The 19,416-nt window shown below is 42.4% G+C and overlaps 1 protein-coding gene across 3 annotated transcripts in view; it reads right to left on the reverse strand.

Annotated features, from left to right (window-relative positions):
- Nucleotides 1-19,416, reverse strand: part of BBOX1 (gamma-butyrobetaine hydroxylase 1) — a 44,922-nt gene that overhangs the window by 16,956 nt on the left and 8,550 nt on the right. For all 3 annotated transcript variants that reach the window (XM_074149109.1, XM_074149110.1, XM_074149111.1), the window contains exon 3: nt 17,872-17,986. In XM_074149109.1, coding sequence (XP_074005210.1) covers nt 17,872-17,986 — 115 coding nt within the window. The remainder of the gene's footprint in view (nt 1-17,871; nt 17,987-19,416) is intronic.

The raw sequence follows: 19,416 nt of genomic DNA on the forward strand, positions 1-19,416 counted from the left end.
ACACACTTAAATTTTTGATCTGGATTACAGTGCTGGAGGCTGCACCTGGAAAAGGAAAGGCCTGTTAAGTGTTGCCAGGCAGATGGGCAGGAAGCCCCCAGGCACGCCGTGGGAAGGCGCAGTGACTGCTCGCAGCCTGAAGTCCTACTTCACAGCCTGAAGTCCTACTTCAAGTGCCACCATATATCCCTCACCTGATTAGGCTTCCCCAGGAGAAAATACACAACTCCTCTTGGCTCCTGATCACCATTGAAGGCAAGGTAAAGCTTTAGCCATAACTTCAGCTCTTTGAGACAAGGTCTTAGTGCAAAGCCCTTGGTGGTCTCCTGATCTCCAGGAGCACACGCTGCCTCTAACTCCTGGTGTCTCACTACAGATCACTTGAGTGTGAGCTGACAACCAAAATCAGCATCCTCTAAACTGCTGCAGGAGATATGAAGAGGACAACTCCCACAGGCAGAGGGAGAGGAACCCAGCTGAAGCTAGCTAGCCCTGTCTTCCCAGAAGCAGGTATTTTTGCTCTGCTTTGCTAAAAACCCTGTGTCTGGGCATTAAGGTGTGAGTGCACCTGGATTCTGGCTGCCCCTACTCACATTCTGGGCTGTGCAGTTATTTATTATTTCTTGCTTTTATTTTTCTTCTTGGTTTATTTTGTGTCCTTTCTTTCCTTCTCTAAGGCAAACTTGGATTTTGAGAGCTTGACTCGAGTGGAGACGTTAAGACTGGAATTTTTTCTTTTCTCATAAGATCTTGAATACACAGGTAAGAAGGAATTACAATCAGTGGGTCTAATGAAGAGTCTTCTTGTATGGTGTGGGTTGCCTTAGCCTTTGTTGTAGGCACTCCATTCCAGTGTGAGCCACAAGAGTGGCCCAAATGTTTACAAAGCTATGAAGTCCCTTCACATACACCTAAAAATAGCTTTTCCTTTCCTGCCCCCTTTCTGTCACAGGACAGAAGTCCCACACCTCTCACTTCGTTCCTCCCAATTTCAGGCAACCTTCAGCTTTCTACAGGTGAGATACAGACACAAAGATGAGGAATGTAGTCCTTGTCTCTCATTGTTCTTCATTTTCAGGACTTTGGATGGCTCATGGTAAACGGTGAGAGAACACGCCCACACTCACCCAAGAGTGAGCCAAGTCTCAACACTGCCCTAGGAGTTCAGAAGTGCAGCCAGGAGAGATGGGCAGTCAACCTCTTCTTCCAGCCCAGGCCTCACCGGCTCCTGCGATGCCTGCAGAGGCATTTGGGCTCTGGCCCAGAGGGAATCATTAAGCAGGAGAGCAGCCCTTCAGGCCCACAGTACTGCTGGAGCTCTCCTTTCAGAGAGGGCTCAGGAAAAGACAACAGCTGCTCTCCACTTTGTGATCCACAACAGCAGATGGCAGCTAATGGGGGAAAGCATGTCCAATTCTCCATGTCCGAGGACATACATAACTGAAGTAAGTCTCTGGAACCTGCTGGGGGAAAGCCTCTCTAGTTACTCATATCTGAGGGCATGCATACCTAGAGAAAGTCTTGGGAACCCCTTGGGAACCTCCCCAAGATGTTTTTTCCTTGACTTTTTCCCCTCAAGTAAACATATAGTCCTTCAAGAGGACTCCAATAGGGACGTTCACCACTGTGATTGAACGGCCACCCACTGCAGAGTGAGGTAGCCAAAGTGGTGGTGCCTGTTGCGCACAAGAAGTAGAAGCAAGTTAAGCAAGATATAAGGCTTGGTTTTAAACACAGGCATGGACACACTGAGCTAATGGAACCAGCAACTGTGTGGAAGCATTTTATAGCACGGTATAAATCGTAATAGCAAAATCAGCAACAGGCATTTTCTGAAATAGCTGAGAAAAAACAGAATAATTAAGCACAAAGAGGAAGACAAATGCACACGTGAAATATAGAGAACAAGTATAACTGAAGTTTGAAAGAGAGAAAAGGAGGTAGAGAAGATAATTAGTGAAACCAAAGTAATCCCACAGGACAATGGGAATATGCTGGGAAAAAAAAAAGCCCTACAGAGAAAGTCCCAGTTGAAAAAATGAAACAACTCAGTCAAGGAGATGTGCTGTCTCCCATCCTTTCAAAGGAAGAAGGGGAAGAATAAAACACCACCAAGGAATAATAAAAAAACCAACCAAACAAGGAAAAAAAGAAGATATTCTACTTAGTTCTGGTTTCCTTCACCAAAAATACTCTCCCCCCCTCACCTTGAAAGGGGTACAAACCACAGCACCAGTTCCAAGGCACAACAGCTCAACCAAGCCCACCAGCTCTCTACTGGTTTATAGTCATGGCTGATTAGGACAAGATTGTTAAGGACTAATTGTTTACCTGTGTGTTGATGGTGTTAAAGGACTAATCTTCAGTGATGTGTGCTGTTAATAAATGTCAATCCAGTAAAGTGTTGTTTGGAAGTGTCAGACTGTGCTGATGCCTTTTTAAATATATCACAAAATCTGTAACTGTAATATGTAAAAAAAAAATATATGTATGGCCCAACGTACACAGATTCAGTGGTACCTGACAGAGTTTGAGATCCCCCAAGTACGCATTTCACCTCAAGTTACCCCGGGGGGGGGGAGGGCTAATTGGGTGACCTCAGATGACCCCAGTGTGGTCCCCCAAATATATTAATATATTAAATCATAAATAAAAAAAAAAAATCAGTACAAATAGTAAAAGCATTCCTAGGGAGAAGGCATCAGAAAACAAACTACAGTGAGCAGCACAGGCAGCACTGGATTGTTCTGGTGAAGAACAACAAATAAACAAACAACAAAAAAAAAATCCCCAACCTAAAATCATACACATTGATACTGGATATGTTTGAAAAGACCATGCCTGATAAACTCACTTGGGCACACGTGGGATTATACTGCAACCCCATCATAAATAGTTGTGAAAAGTTTAATGACTTTAGACAATTGGGTGACCATAAATGACACCAGTGGACCCCAGAGAGGGCACTTGACCTCAAGTGACTCTGGGGCTAATTGGGTGACCTCAGATGACCCCAAAGTGGTCCCCCAAGTATGAGTTTGACCTCAAGTGATCCCGGGGGCTAATTGGGTGACCTCAGATGACCCCAAAGTGGTCCCCCAAGTATGAGTTTGACCTCAAGTGATCCCGGGGGCTAATTGGGTGACCTCAGATGACCCCAAAGTGGTCCCCCAAGTATGAGTTTGACCTCAAGTGACCCCGGGGGGCTAATTGGGTGACCTCAAATGACCCCAACGTGGTCCCCCAAGTATGAGTTTGACCTCAAGTAACCTCTTGGGCTAATTGGGTGACCTCAAATGACCCCAACGTGGTCCCCCAAGTATGAGTTTGACCTCAAGTAACCCCGGGGGCTAATTGGGTGACCTCAGATGACCCCAAAGTGGTCCCCCAAGTATGAGTTTGACCTCAAGTAACCCCGGGGGCTAATTGGGTGACCTCAGATGACCTCAGGCCTCGGGGTTACTTGAGGTCAAACTCATGCTTGGACGGACCACTTTGGGGTCATTTGAGGTCACCCAGTTAGCCCCCCCGGGGTCACTTGAGGTCAAACTCATACTTGGGGGACCACTTTGGGGTCATCTGAGGTCACCCAATTAGCTCCCGGGGTTACTTGAGGTCAAACTCATACTTGGACGGACCATGTTTGGGTCATCTGAGGTCACCCAATTAGCCCCCGGGGTTACTTGAGGTCAAACTCATGCTTGGACGGACCACTTTGGGGTCATTTGAGGTCACCCAATTAGCCCCCCGGGGTCACTTGAGGTCAAACTCATACTTGGGGACCACTTTGGGGGTCATCTGAGGTCACCCAATTAGCCCCCCGGGTCACTTGAGGTCAAACTCATACTTGGAGGGACCACTGGGGTCATCTGAGGTCACCCAATTAGCCCCAGAGTCACTTGAGGTCAAGTGCCCTCTCTGGGGTCCACTGGTGTCATTTATGGTCACCCAATTGTCTAAGTCATTAAACTTTTCACAACTATTTATGATGGGGTTGCAGTATAATCCCACGTGTGCCCAAGTGAGTTTATCAGGCATGGTCTTTTCAAACATATCCAGTATCAATGTGTATGATTTTAGGTTGGGGATTTTTTTTTTGTTGTTTGTTTATTTGTTGTTCTTCACCAGAACAATCCAGTGCTGCCTGTGCTGCTCACTGTAGTTTGTTTTCTGATGCCTTCTCCCTAGGAATGCTTTTACTATTTGTACTGATTTTTTTTTTTTTTTTATTTATTTATGATTTAATATTTCCATTCTTTTTAATGCAAATAAATAAGGTGTCTTCTCTGTGTGGAGCTTTCATCCAGCCATTCAAAACTGTCAGCCTTTCAGCTATAAGCTGTAGGATTTGTGACATACTCTGACTTGCCTTTCACCCTCAGCTCCCAGAACTAGATTGTGGAACATCATAATCAGCATCATCCCATGAAAACCCATCCATTTTGGTGGAAAGCAGACCGGGGCTAAGAATGCTAATAAATTCTCTATGTACTACTATGAAGAATAAGAGAGTCAGGTTTTAAAAAAAAAATTCATGAGAGCGGTGAATTATGTGAAGCTTTTTCCCTGCAAAAATTGATTTTTCACTCGTACCAAAAGGTTGCCCCTTCTGAAACCAAGGCCGTTCTATTTTAACGGCCAAAGAAAGATGTATACAGAGAAGAACGAAGGTTATGGCTCTCTGCATGGCTGAGTGCCAAATGGTTCTCTGAGACTGTGACTAGAGAGATCCAGAATGTCTTCAACGAACAACTATGGATTTCTCCTCCATCATCTTTCACTATCACAATCCTGGCCCATATGGCTCAAAAAATGTGCATCAAACATACAGAATATGTTAGAGGAAAATGTTTGACAATTAAAACTTCTGGCAGAGCTCTCTGAAGAAGATCACTCAACAATTTCAGTTTCTCTTGCCCATGTCCACGAAACATTTTCCATCAGAGAGATGGTGGAGCTCTCTACCACTGAAGCTGCCTCACACCTCTCCAGGAGTGTTTCACTTACTTGTAACTTTGGTAAACTTTAACCATTTGGGCTGAGGTTTTTCCATGGCAGTATGTGCTAAAAATAATTTTGGGAGAGCTTCAACGACAACAAAAATGGATCAAAAGCCTAGAGCAGTGAAAAATGAGTAGTGTTGCTAAGTCAAAATTTCTAAATTGGCTTAGCAGAGAAGTTTTAGGGCTTTCATTCTTCCAAGTGTCAAGTTTGGCAAATGCTTTGGAAAAATATCACTTTGCAGATGCTCCACAACCATTTTTTTCAGTTTGGCAGTGAAATTGTCCAACTTTTCCTTTCACACTGAGTACGCTCCAGGGCTTGGATGAGGGATATAGCAGGACCATTGTAAAGCCCATATGAGCCCACGTAAAATTAGCAGTCTCACAGGAACCAAGGCCAAATGTAGCACCATCCATGTGCTTCCAAAATTGTGTAATTCTAATCTCAACCATCCATTCCCCTGGAACTTCTCTCACCTGTTGATTTCAGAATATTCTGAAGTTTGAAGAGATATAATAATATGACTGTTCTTCCTCAAGTGATGGGGCGCGGCCCTGACTTCCCCAAACTCATGTATAATGAACATCAGGTCAATATTCATAGTTTCCGTTATTCCCCACATAATTCAAATCATGTTCATATTATACCAGAGATATAAGAGATTTAGAAAAATACTACTGATGGAGTCATTTGTCCATGTGAAGGATCTAGGACAAATCAGGACGCTGCAGGAAGAACCTCTTTGTTAACCAACTGTTTAAAACTACTCCAGTCAGGTGTATTTTAAGATTTTTTTCAGAGACACTTGCAAAAATCAAATTCATTTCCTTCAATAAAAGGCAATGCGCTGTAGCTGTTCATTAGTGCAGGAAAAAAACACATAACAACAACTAAACCCCGTGATTCTTTATTGTGGTTGCAATATTCATAGGCCAAGATAATTTTGTTAAAATAATTAAGATTTTTTTTTTTTTTTGTTCCCCCCTACATTTCCACACACACCCTCACCCACTCCCCCCCCCGCCCCCGACTAATCCTGCCAGGATTAGTCAACACTATTTCTAGACAACACTAAACCAGATAGCACCTAAGTTGTAATGGCTCTACTACATTCAGCCAAGAACTCAAGGGAATGGTAAAGCAGACAGAAAGCGAAAAGGCAGGAAATTAATCATGGAGCACAGCTTCTCACCAGGACACTTTCTGGAGTCTGCCAGTTGTTAATGCAGTTAACTTTAATTTAATTTGTGCTACTGGCAGAGGACGCTGGAACCCACAATTGTGGGGCACGTTTGGTACTTCACAACTAATAGTGATTTTCTTCTGCAACTGACAGAACTCTTGAGAAGAACATCTTAAAATAACACATGGTGTCCCTGGACCACTGAATCCATCCTGGTCTTTTGTTTATTTGTTTATTCAGGGGGATTTTAAAAGAGTACAGGGTTTAAAGCCAAGTGAAATGGTTGCCCATGCACCTGAAAGCAAGTTGCTACAGGGGCTTGGTAGAGATTTTATTACAAATTGCATTTGTAAGCATTGTTAGCACATTAAAACTGAAACGACTACAGGTTTAGTAGCGTAGATGAATCTTGGGTAAAGATACAACTTTTATTAAGCTGCCTTGCTAGAAAGCATCATCAGTAATCCTCTTCTCTCTGTATATTTATGACAGCACATACACACACCACACATACCAGCAGCTATAATATTGAGAGTTGTCAGTAATGTGGTACTAACATTTCCTCAGAAATATTTTTTTCTATTGTAAAACTCTGTTTTTAATCACTTGTAACTTCAGCATAATACAATCTTTTGGGCTGATTTTTTTTTTCCCCTTATATTGAATTTATGACAAGAACCACCAGTCAAGAAGATCAGCTGGTTTCTTAGAAGAAAACTGAGCACAGGAGTACATTTTTTGCTCATGTTTGAAAATCTTCCAGCAAAGGCTCTAATTCCTCTAGTTTTGGTGACTGGGGCTACATCAGAAATACATTTTGGTGAGTCCCTCACCCCTCCCAAGCTTGTTGAGGTAAAAGTCCATGAGGAGACTGGGTAACAGCCCTTCCTACAGCTTCGCAGCTGAAAGCATCCCCACCACTGTGCTGCCCACGCAACCGATTACCCACTGCAGGAGGTCACCCATGGATGCAGCAAGCTATGGAGAGGGACAAGAAGGAAAGAAGGCTGAGAGAGTTCAGCCTGGAGAACAGAAGGGTCCAGGGAGACCTTATTGTGGCCTTTCAGTACTTAAAGGGGGCTTATAAGAAAGACGGGGACAGACTTTTTAGTAGGGCCTGTAGTGATAAGACAAGGGGTAATGGTTTTAAACTAAAAGAGGGTAGATTTAGACTAGATACAAGGAAGATACTTTTTATGCTGAGGGTGGTGAAACGCTGGCACAGGTTACCCAGAGAGGTGGTAGATGCCCCATCCCTGGAAACATTAAAGGTCAGGCTGGATGAGGCTTTAAGCAACCTGATCTAGTCGAAGATGTCCCTGGTCATTGCAGGGAGGTTGGACTAGATGACCTTTAAATGTCCCTTCCAACCCAAACTATTCTGTGATTCCATAAACTGAGCCATTCCCATGCTTTCTGTTACAGGCTCTCTTCTGGAACCCAGAGCAGGAAAGATGTGAGATGAAGGGTGGGGACAGCTGTCAGGGAGGAGAAAGAGATGCATTACCTGGGGAAAAACTCAGGGAAACTGAAGTAGGGACTGGGTGTTGCAGACAGAGTGATCAACTTCACTAGTTAGAGTGAAGTAGTGAAATGTTTATTAAGGTGAAACAGTGATTTAACAAAATCAGTAGTAAGTGCGATAAAACCAGTGGTAAATGCGATAGTGTTTTACGAGATTCGATGTCAAGGTACACTCTATTATAATTTACTGCATAGAGGACAGGGTCAAACAAGCTGTCAGGGAGACCCTCCCGTTGAGTCACGAGGTTCAGAAAGGACCCCCTTGCTTTCTAAACTCCTTCTCAGAGAGGAGTCTAGGTGCGGCTGGATCCAATCCTAGTCCCAGACTTGGTCAACGGTTTATGTCTAAAGGATGATATATGCGCAATCAACCCTTTATATTACTTAGCTAAGATTTCAAAGTTTAGCATGCTATTAGTCACTTACCGAGAATCCGTTGTGGCAAGGAATCTCTCAACCTCGAGGAGCAGAACCTTAAGTGAGCATCCTCACAAAAGGGGAGATCCTGGCGTGCAGCCCGCTGCCGTACAGGAGAGCTCAAAGGGCTCTTGGGCTGTCCACTATTTATACAGTAAGATAATTGACCTATAGTCATATTCTCATGGGAAGAAAATTTCTAGGTCCCGACTCCAGACAGTGTTTTGGCTGTGTTGCCAGCCATCCCCCAAAGTCCAGGTGCAAGTTATCACAACTGATGTTGTGATGGCCACGATGGCCATGGCCTGAGCCAGGAGCCGGGGGGAACAGGGAGAGCACACCGCCACACTGGGTGGTAGAAAAAAGGTGAGTCTGGAGACTGAGAGAAAACTGCTGTGGGCTGCAGAAGAAGCTGGAGCCGAATAAGGGGATCTGGGGTACCTCAACGTGGCAGCTGGGGAGCTGAAAGCAAAGTGACAGAGCTCCAGAAAACACTGAGGCTCTTCTAACTAAGTAATCAGGCCCTAAACATTTTTTTCCCCTTTTGTATAAGTGGCCAGAAACTGCCGGCAGGTGCCTTGCACGGAGGCACTATCAGCAGCCTCTCCTGTTGCTATGTAGCCTCTGGGGTGACAACACTCTGCCCGGGGAGCCGTGTAATTTATTTCCTGAGGGGTGGCCAGAATAGAAGGTGCTGAGGGGAGGCATGGCCCAGGCCCAGAGAGCCACAAGCTGCCAAGATCCTGGGCTCTGCACAGCCGTACCTCCAGCGCCAGCCACTGGATGGACCTCTGCCCTGCTGCCACCTCCTCTCACAGCCCCTGCTCCCACACGAAACCTTCACACAGTGTATTCAACTCTAACTCACAGGAAAAAAAATCACTTTATCCTTGAACAGAGAGCATCCAAGCCTTTATACCCCCCGCCATGACAGCACGCCGTCCTCTCCACCGATTTCAGATGGGGTGGCTGAGGTACCGTGAAGTGGCAGCGGGTGACCAGAGATGCCAACAGCCATGGCTCAGCTCATTTCAAAAGCAAAATAACCCCAGTGGCTGCGATTCCCCATGCTCTTTGGTAGCAATTTTGGGTCTTATATATTTCAGACTTCCTTGTGAGGTATTAGTAATGGTACACAACTTGCAAAACAAGGAACTGAGGTATGATCTGCTCACTCTATCTGAAAAGCAAAAGACCATCTAGACATATACATCTGCCCTTCAAAGTTACTGTAATGTACAGAAGTAGCTGTGGGGTAATTTCTCTCTCTCCCGTACAGAAGGCCTATTTCAGATTTATACTCCCCGAATATTGCACTGTCTGCTTCCTTGCTCTCATCTCACTAATTTCTACGTGAAGTATCTCATAAATTTGCCAGTTTACCAATTAGTATGCACAAATAAACAAACACATGTTCAAATCAAAGACATTGCAAAATAATGGGTAAACAGGACAAAAATGCCATTTCTTATATTTTGTTTTGTATACATTTTGCATTGCTTCTAGTCTTTTGCAAAACTCTAAACATTAGTTTTAAGTCAAGCACTGAATCAGAGCTCTTATTCTTACAGTAAAGACATAATTGGCTTCCCTTGCTTTGATGTATTTCGTCTGAAGCCATTTATTCTTTAGAGAGCGCACAATAAAGCATGAAAAGATTTTAGCTATTCCATAGTAGAACTGTTTTGTTTAGATCACATCTAGTTTACTTGGAATTTTAGCTAATATTCAATCACCAATGTGATTGATTGTCCAATCACAGAGATTACGTACTAGAAATAAGACCATAAACATTGGAAAAATGCAGATGGCACCATTTTAAAAACACAACTCTCTTTACTCCAACATGCCTTCAACAGGCAGGACCAATAAAAACTATTACATATTCCAACCAGCTTTCCGAATGAGAGCTCTGGGGAATTTCACCTGGTGACTGAGGGACACGTTGCACTCGAAAAAGATGTAAAGGGCCAGGACTGGGTTGCTTTATTTGTGGTTTCCCCCCCCCGCCCCGGTATAAAATGCAAGGTGCTCATAAAAAACTGTACCCAGACACTACATAGTTACAACATTTTTCAACAGTTGCAAAGTCTGCAAATTTCCAACCACGAGTATTCCCCCCTCCTTTGGCTACGGCCGGTTAAAGACTGTCCAAGAAACACAATGAACATACCCAAATATAAGCTGTTCACATAGACCATCTTTTATACTCTACCCTGTGTTCCAAGAAGCTGTAGAATGATTGACAAGCTGTTGAATTTCACAACATGTCCATAAAATCAAAAAAGCTAAGTCCTTGAGGAGGGATATAATCTCACCTCATTACGTTCCTTTTTGAGACCACTCCATGGCCTGCTACTCACTGCTCCAGTGTGTTTAACTCAATATACATCCTTTCACACATTTGAAAGATGGGGAAAAAATAATATATGAATGTTTTCCTTTTGCTCTATTAAAAGTTACAAAATTAAAATAGCTTTAGGTATGGTGCATGAACTGCCAAGAACATGCTCTGAAAGACAAATATAAGCTTCAGTGTTGGTGTAGGTAAATAACCATGTGAAAATTAGTGAAATATTTAAGTTTCAATTTTTCCTTCCCAGTCTTTCTTGCTAATAAATTTTTTCCAAATTTTCCTTCTATAAAACAAGGCATAGAGTAATATCAGTATTTCAAAGAATATACCAACAGATTTTTCCCCACTTTGGGAAATAAATATATGCACTTGGAATTCAACTGCAGCCCCAAGAGCCCCAGACTTACCTGAGTACACGGACTGTAAAGGCTTCTTACTTGAATTCCCAATTCCTACTGTGCTTGCTTAAGTTCCACCTAATACAGGATGCCCCTTCTGCAGCCAATGGACGTGGACTGTCTTGTTGGGTTTTGGGGTGGTTTTGGCTTTTGTTGCAAACACCTGCTTTGCCACAGCACTGCAAAACAGTGCACGCTCAGCATACCTGTCTGGGACTGTCCTTGATTTTGATGTAACAAATGTGGAGAACATTCAAAGAACACCAACCCGTTTGGTCTTCCTCCCAACTGGCAGTGGAGGCAGTCATCTGGCCTCACATCTCCAACTCTATGGAGCCAGGGGAGACAAAAGCTGAATTCAAAATGCTTCTGTTAGTAATCTGAAAGAGCAACCTTTTCTCAGTCTAAAAACTATTAATAATGTGAATCCCACTAAGGTACTGGGAATTTATCCCTTCCCAGACTCTGCAGTGCATTCAGAGTCAACACCGCCGACTGTCTGAAGAGATGTTTAACCTTTACAGTACCCCTATGATGTGGAAATCACAAAATTTCAAGGAAACTGAACTGTTCACTGATACTCTCCAGGCAGCTACTAAAACTGAAAAATGGTACAAGTAAAGCAGTTTCTTAGGCTATTTTCTTTTTTATGTTTAGCTACTTTGTATTAAAAAAAAACCCACTAAAAACCAAACAAAACCAGAAAGTGGTAAATATAGTTAAAACCTGCCTGGCGAGGCTATAAACTCTGTCCTTGAAGCTCCATTTCGCTCACATGAATTCACTTCCAGTGACAAGTGCAGCCAGTATCCTTAGTGGTTTGGGTTTGTTTTTCTTTCTTAAGGTGCAGGGCTGGTGCACAAAGGCTTATAAATCCTACCTCATGTTTCAGAGAAGAAAGGCTCCAAGTTCCCAGCCCTTAAGTGGCATCTTGATGCAGCCAAGAGCTTAGTCTTTGAGCTATGGCAGAAGTAACCTTTCCCCCCTGACATTTGCCAATGTACTCTGTAATGACGCTGTGGTAAATATGCCAAAAGCCGAAAATGCATTGTGCACAGCTCCAACTACTATTAATCTTGGGAAACGTATGGAACGCAGCAGCGGTTGGTATCTGGGAGGAAAAAAATCCAGTGCAGCTTGTAAAATTATTGCTATTAAAAACATGCCCTCGCTTCACAACTTAAAATCTTCCTTATAATTTGAAACTTTTTATAGTTTTTCTGAGCTCAAATTTTTACCTATTCTGAACAGCATTAAGAAAATCTGTTCACATATGTACATGTGCATTTGTATAGTGAGGTACCTGCCATGAACGTGGAAACCAAAAGGTTCCTTCTCTCTCTCCCCTCTCTGCTCCCAGCACTTGCTTTCTTAGACGCTGCTAGACCACTAATTACATACAGTGCTTTCCAGTGAGCACGCTGGAGTCTTTTCTTGATGCGTGGTGCTCAGGTATGATACACTCTATGGAAGCCTTACTCCACCAAATGGAGCAGAAGGACTACTTCATCTCTTCGGACTCAGCTGAAAGCAATGTTTGCCTTGACCCCAACCCAGTCTGCCAGCATGGGCTCACATTCAGCCTGTGATCAGTACCAACCCCACCTGATCTGGGTGGTTATCTCCCTACCTTGCACTCAAACGGCTGCCGAGCTGCAGCATCCCACGGGAAACCCTGATGCAATGACCATGGATGCTGAAAAAATATGAAGGAAATGGACTGCTGAGAGTGGCTTGGCTCACATGCTTTTACTACGTTGCTGCTGGAGTGTTAGGCTAGATGAACTAGTCAGCTGACCCGTTAAAGCATTTTTTAATGTTTTTACCTTTTCTCCTATTTGTCAAGGTCATTTAGAATTGTAACCCTGGTCCTTCAGCCTGGTTCCAGTCAACCCCTGATTGGTGTCATCTGCAAATTTAATGTGGCTATTCCTTTCCATCATAGTCATGGACAAAAATAAGGAACAGTATTGCATTAAGCACAAACCTTCGCAAAGCCCATCTTGATATATCATTCTGTCTTGATGGTAAACCATTACAGCTACTACTCTTTGACTGCTTTTTAATGATGACACATTTCCTTAGCACATTCATGAAAATTTCATGTGCAACAGGGTCAAATGCTTTATGCTAAGAATATGAATGTGGCCACTTCATTCAACAATAAATATCCCAAAGGAAATGATGAAAAACAGTCAAAGAACAAACTTGCATACTCGGAGCACAAGCCAAACCACTGCCTTGACAGCACCGCGTAAACTTTTCAAAATATTAGAAAGGCAGAATCTCCATGAAGAGAAAGAAGCAAAAAAAAATTTTAAAGCCATGACTAAAATAAAGCAATTCATTTCCAGCAACAAAGACACACAAAATGGGGAGAAACTTGCAGCATTTACATACCAGCTCAAGGCTGTACACGTAACGAATGTTTTTACTATTAGCAAAGAGGAAATTGGCTGACAATTATACTGGCTTTCTGCAGTTGACTATTGGATATTTACTTACACCAGGAGTATATAGTAAGATGCAGAAAGAAGATTATGTGGCGACTTCCTCATCGTTTTCACACAGTATTTCCTAGCCTTTTAAATATTGATTAGATATTACATATTAGTAATGGTGGGGGCTTTTTTCAGCAAGATCTTAGAGCTTAATTCAAATATACTGGCACCAGCTTTAATCCTTCTAGTAGCTGCAATAGATCTAAGGTCTAATTTCTAACACTTATGTCTGATATACACATGAACTACTTTTAAACAACTCACATTTGTATGAAAAGCAGTGAAGGACTTCCTCTCCTCACTGGTCCCCAGAGACCATCACAGTCAGGTAAGCACAACAGTGGTAGGAGAGAGACAAGTAATAGGTCCACACTAAAATAAGCAGTATTTAGAAAGTTTTCCTTCTCCTGAGCCCCAGACAAAAACCTTGTATGTTGTCCAATATTTAAAATTTGACAAATTAACACATCCATAATTCTTTGGAAAAGGGACAGGAAAGCATGCAGCATAAAACCGAAAAAGATCCTGTGATGTGAAGATATTTAAGTTGTTCCACTTAACAATATTCTTTTTAAACGTCTATACGAAAGTTTTAGAAAATTGTGTGCCCCACAGGGCATGTTGTTCTCCCATATACTGAACAACAGGAACTTTATTCCCATTTTTATCCACAAAAACCCTTCAGCCTGAAAAACTATAAAAAGCTGCACTGAACTGGGACAGTATTTCCTGGTGGTAGTTGATCCCACTCAAGTTCTTCATTATTTTATCATGTCAGCATAGCACGCTTTTCCCCACCGTGTAACCACGGTTAACACAGTTTCCATCGTACTATAGCAGAAATCCTAGAACTTACGCTTGGAAAGCTGAAGAGGTAAGAAAGCTAGGAATGAGCCAGTAGTGTCTGGGCAGACTTAAGTCTCTTAAGAGAGACTTAAGACTTGCACAGCACAGTTGCAGTTGCCCAATAAAAAAATCTTTATGTTTACAAAGGTAGCTGAGCAATTCATAATGGATAAAAACAAAGGTCTTGTAAAATCGTTTTGTGTCTTTCTTGACCATTTACATTATGACTAAAAAAACCCCAGATCTATGCGTTTTTCAAAATGGGAAGAATGAAATACTTTTGAGAATTAATGAGTCACTTTTTCAATTTCAGAACAATAATTTTGGGGGTGAGGAGGAGGAGAGAAAAAAAGAATCCCATTTCTTAATCATACCAGGTTAGTCATAAAAAGCAACCTACGTTGTAGTTTTCACAAAACGAGAAGGTGGCCTTTGCCCAGTTCCTGCAGATGGTGCGCATGCATCAACAAATACTTGGAATTATTCAGCATTTACTATGCAGGTTGGGACAGCGCTGGTTGAAACCTTCTATAAGGAGTCATGTGAGAAAGAAAGTCTAGACATCATAGATTAGCTTACTTCATCTAAAATTATTTTGTCTACAGTGTATATTTTACTGTTTGTTGAAGGCCAAATGTCTTTTTGCTTCATTGTGAATTATGGATAGGGCAGCCTAACTCATGGGGGCAGCTCTTATTAATTATTACTACAGGATAAATCCAATTGACCGAACTCTTTTAGCAAAAAAACAACTTTTAACTTCCCCCTCTCCCCTCCCCATCCTGTTGTTGGGATACCAGTGTTTTGGAAAATGAACCTCAGCAAATGCAATGCAATGCAGCGAGAGGCTGGATACTGGGAAGTGCCTGGCGTACCCAGTGCCTCCCACAAGCTGCCTCTACCACACACAAAATCTGAGCTACAGAGAGACTGCATGAGGTGGTAAATCACTCCTGTGACGTTTGTTGGGGAGAACACAAGTAAACAGGAGGGGAAAAAAGAGTACCTTTGAGACATCAGAACTGGGGAAGTAGAAGATGGTACTTTTGCTGCTCTTTTCAAAGTATCTTGTAAACAGGGCTGAAAAAAGCCTCAATACACACAAATAGCAGACTTTTCATACTACACAGATAGGATCTGGCAGTGTTTTTAAAAGGGGAATGTTGACGTATTGCCATAGAGCTATTTATACTCACTTCCATCATGCAGTGAAAATTTGACCTGCTCTTCTTTTCGGGTTTGACACATGCCTGACATCTGATTTTTCGAATCAGAAATTATGACGAAAAACCAGCATAAAAACAACATGAAAAGCAAATAACCACTTGCCAAAAAAAAAGGGAAAAAAAAAAAAGGCCACAGCTGTGATAATGTCAGCAGTGAAGGTTAACCTCTAACTGCAGCAGTCTGGTGAGCTTGCTCTTATATTTGTCGAACCAGCATGCAGGGCTGGCATTCCATATCACGGTCTGTAACACTATCCTGCTGGGATATCATTAGCTACTTATAGCCATGTAATTCGCTGTGTGTAACTCCCCTGACCAGAAGGAAGTGAATTCTAAACTTACCCCAATACACAATGAGAAACAGGTCTTAAAGAGCCAGCAAGCAAACTCACGTGCTTTATAACTGCAGCCTGGTTTTGCAACTGAAACCTGAGAAAAGCTGGGAAAAGCCATCCATCGCAATAAGCCAGATCTCTGGGAATATGAGGAAGAGCAAAATGACAGTAAACAAAGCCAAAGTTAACACAGGCCCTTATCTAGTGTCAATTCTATACGCATGCTTCTTCAGATCTACCATGGAAAACAGAATTTTCAAAAGCATGCCCAAAGAATAAAACATATCTTTGGTGTATATTTTACCTAGATGGTTTCATTGAACATCAGCAGTAGCAGAGGGGAGAACTCCGAAACAGGCATTGTATTTAGATTCTGAGAGTAAGCACTATGTAAATGGGTGAGTATGAAGGCAAATCGCAGCCAGTTAGGCTTCACAAGGGGCGAAAGAATAGCATTACATCTGAAATACTGAAACCTCATTTATTGATACCTTTGCTAATAAACATAACCAGAGATCTAGACTAATTTGTTTGGGCATTAATTAGAGCAACATTCAATTTATATTCACTTACATCCCCCCAAAGGCTACAACACATCTTGCTAGCTTCCACAGCATCTTCATTTTTCCAAACAAGAATTCCTACTACCTGAGAAATCAAGTCTAGTTTCCCTCAATGAGGTTTGCATCTTCATCACGTTCATTCTGGTAGCATGCCCAGTGCTCTGAAATAGTAAACAGTGTACTTTGTTCTTGCCAAAGCTAAAGTAGACATAAACTTTTATATCACTGGGGGAAAAAAGTTCCATTCTGAACTATGAAGAGTCTGCTATTTGATCCACTGACATGAATGGAAATATTACTCATCACTTAAGTTTTAAGCCAGATATAAACGGCTGAATCTTAAGAGCTGACTTTTGTTTAGGAAGACAGGTGCTAGGAGCTAAGGAATATTGGACCTGCAGAAACTGGGAAAGACAACTGGCCCCTTCAGTTGTCCCTGAAGTACCAAACAAAGCTCAGATGCAGGAGATACCCAGGGCCACCATTTTCCCATTTCTCATCTTTCACGGGAAAAAAACCCAACCAAACAAACTTTCTTTTCTTTGTCAGAATAAAAAACACCCTGAAAAAAAGAGCATAAACTGATCACGAATTTGCCTTTCCCTGAGCTCGGAGCATAATGATACCTGAATCCGAGTTTCACACCATCAGACTGCCTCTCGCTTCTTTTCTCTAAAGCAATGCCCTGTTTTAACAGACACAGTCTACACTCAAAACACAGATCCACAACTTTCTGAAACAGCAGATCTCACAAGAACACTGTCAAGAGCAACAGCAGAAATCTTGCAAGTTTTCACAGGTTTCATGCTCACAATCTGGAAGGCTGCCAGAGAAGTGACGACGTGCATCATGACAAACCTCATGGGTTTAACTGTTCACTCGAAAGGGTGAGTGATTTGTACTGGGTAAATGCTAAGCCGCTGGTTGCACAAAACACTTCATGACCAGAAGACCGTCAACTACTGCAGTTAAGTGTGGGATGCAGAGCAAACACAACCTGAGCTCCAGCACGAGACGCTGCTATGCTGCACGGTTACTTTTTAACAGAAGGTCACAGAAAGGGAAAAGATTTTATTTCAGTTATAACTCCCTTCCGATTCTAAATAATCTTCTAAAAATAAAAATGTAAATAATTTAAAGAGCACATGCCCACACTTGCATTGTCACACAGCCACTGCTGGTCCACAAGGCTCATTTCTGAGACCTACTAACCCTTTCTGGAAAGAAAAGGCTTCTAGGAAAGCAAACGCAGCCCAACCAGTTGAACTTCTGTCATGTCCAGGGAAAGAGTAACCATGGGTTCCTGAACTGAGAAGAGGGAAAGAGCAACCATGGGTTCCTAAACTAAGAAGAGGGAAAGAGCAACCATGGGTTCAGCCTAGCACTGGGCACCAAGAGCGGTTGCCACTGCCCCAGCTGGGTTGACTTGGTCCTCACGCAGGGACCTCTAGCTGGGGCTGTCAGTGTCAGACCCCACACATTTGAAACAAGCATAACAGAAGAGGGTCTGATTCCTACCTGGTAAAAATAAATCTTCTCGCATTTCTGCTCTGGCTTCTTCTGAGAAGCATCGTTTTTTCAGCCACTCGGCTTCATATTCGCTTGCGTGTTCATCAGGCCACGTAATAGAGATCTTCCAATATAAAATGAAAGATGACTTTAGAACAAAAAAATTCAAAAAACATCACCCAGAACAACAACAGAAGAGTCCAGAAATCGTAATATTTAGATCAATATCACAGTTAAGCCTTCCCTGGAACATAAGGGCAAACAAGTAAGGAAATCCCAACCTGAACATCATCCAAATTCTGATACCGTTTATATACGGTCATTTTGACATGAACCCATGACCTAATTTGCTATTTTGTGTGGGCTGCTTTCACTGCGGGAGCTGTGCTTAGCAGAAAGAGGAGAATCACAGAAGCTGGCATCTATCACTGGGAAGAGTGCTGCACCACAACTCAGAAGAGAGCAAAAATATCTTCCAAAACAATGACAGCTTGTTAAAAAAGAAAAAGGATAAGAAAGACAGGCAAAAAAGAAATGCTAGGAGAGAAATCCCTCTCCCAGTTTTGAAAAAGGCTGCCCTCTTTCAAACAAATTTTAAAAAGGCATTATTTTTTTTCAATTCCTGAAAAAAACACAGAAAGAAAGCATAAGGCTTTGTCATGAACCAAAAGAATTCAGTGCAGCACACACCCTCAGCTGAATTCTCAAAGCTGTTGAGTAGGTATCAGTTCCCATTTCACGTAATTCTGCTCTTTCGCATGATGGTAAAACACCAGGATGGGTTTAGGATTAGTGCTGCGCTTTCATCAGTTCCTGAGTAGAAGTGGAAGCAGAGAATCCCTCTACTATCGCGATACATTTGCCTACTCAAAGCATGAATTTACACAGCATTAATTTTGGTAACAAACAATCAACTTGGGAGCCCAGAATTCCTGAATGCAGACCCCGAGCCGTGCTCGGGCACGGGTCAACCTCTGCAAACGCGCCCTGCAGCGGGGCTGTCCCAGCTGCCGCAGGGTTGACTGCTGCATCTTTAACGTGTTTAAAACTTCTTTAACTGTAAAATGAAGGAAGTGAGTTCACATATCAAAGGAGCCAGGTACTGTTTTCAATAAAACCTATAAAATCTGAATGATCTGTTAGGTTTTCATATGGCAAGAAAGATTAAAATTCACAGGGAGGGCAGTTCCTGTCCTCTCTTTCCCAATAACACCCTCTTTTTCATGAGCAAATGTTAATGGAGATGAGGTAGATACAGATAGAGACACAGAAACTAGGTCAACTCTGAATATCGGGTTCAGCTTTGGTTTGAGTGCTTGCTCTAAGATGAAGTCTTTTGCACATTGGAAAATAGCTAATAAACTGGTATTTTTGTTGTGGATTAAGGTCATCATCACTTTGCCATTTGCTTTTCTGATTTTCAAGACATTTACTTACAGAGTAAAGGGAGAAAAAAAGACATACATGAAAGTGTAATTAAAAGTGTGGGGAATGTCTATATTTTCTTTTGAGCATTTGGTGAAGCAGCAGCATACAGCAGAATTTTAAAAAGCG

Source organism: Numenius arquata, chromosome 6 (assembly GCF_964106895.1).
Source record: "Numenius arquata chromosome 6, bNumArq3.hap1.1, whole genome shotgun sequence".
Classification (NCBI taxonomy): Eukaryota; Metazoa; Chordata; class Aves; order Charadriiformes; family Scolopacidae; genus Numenius; species Numenius arquata.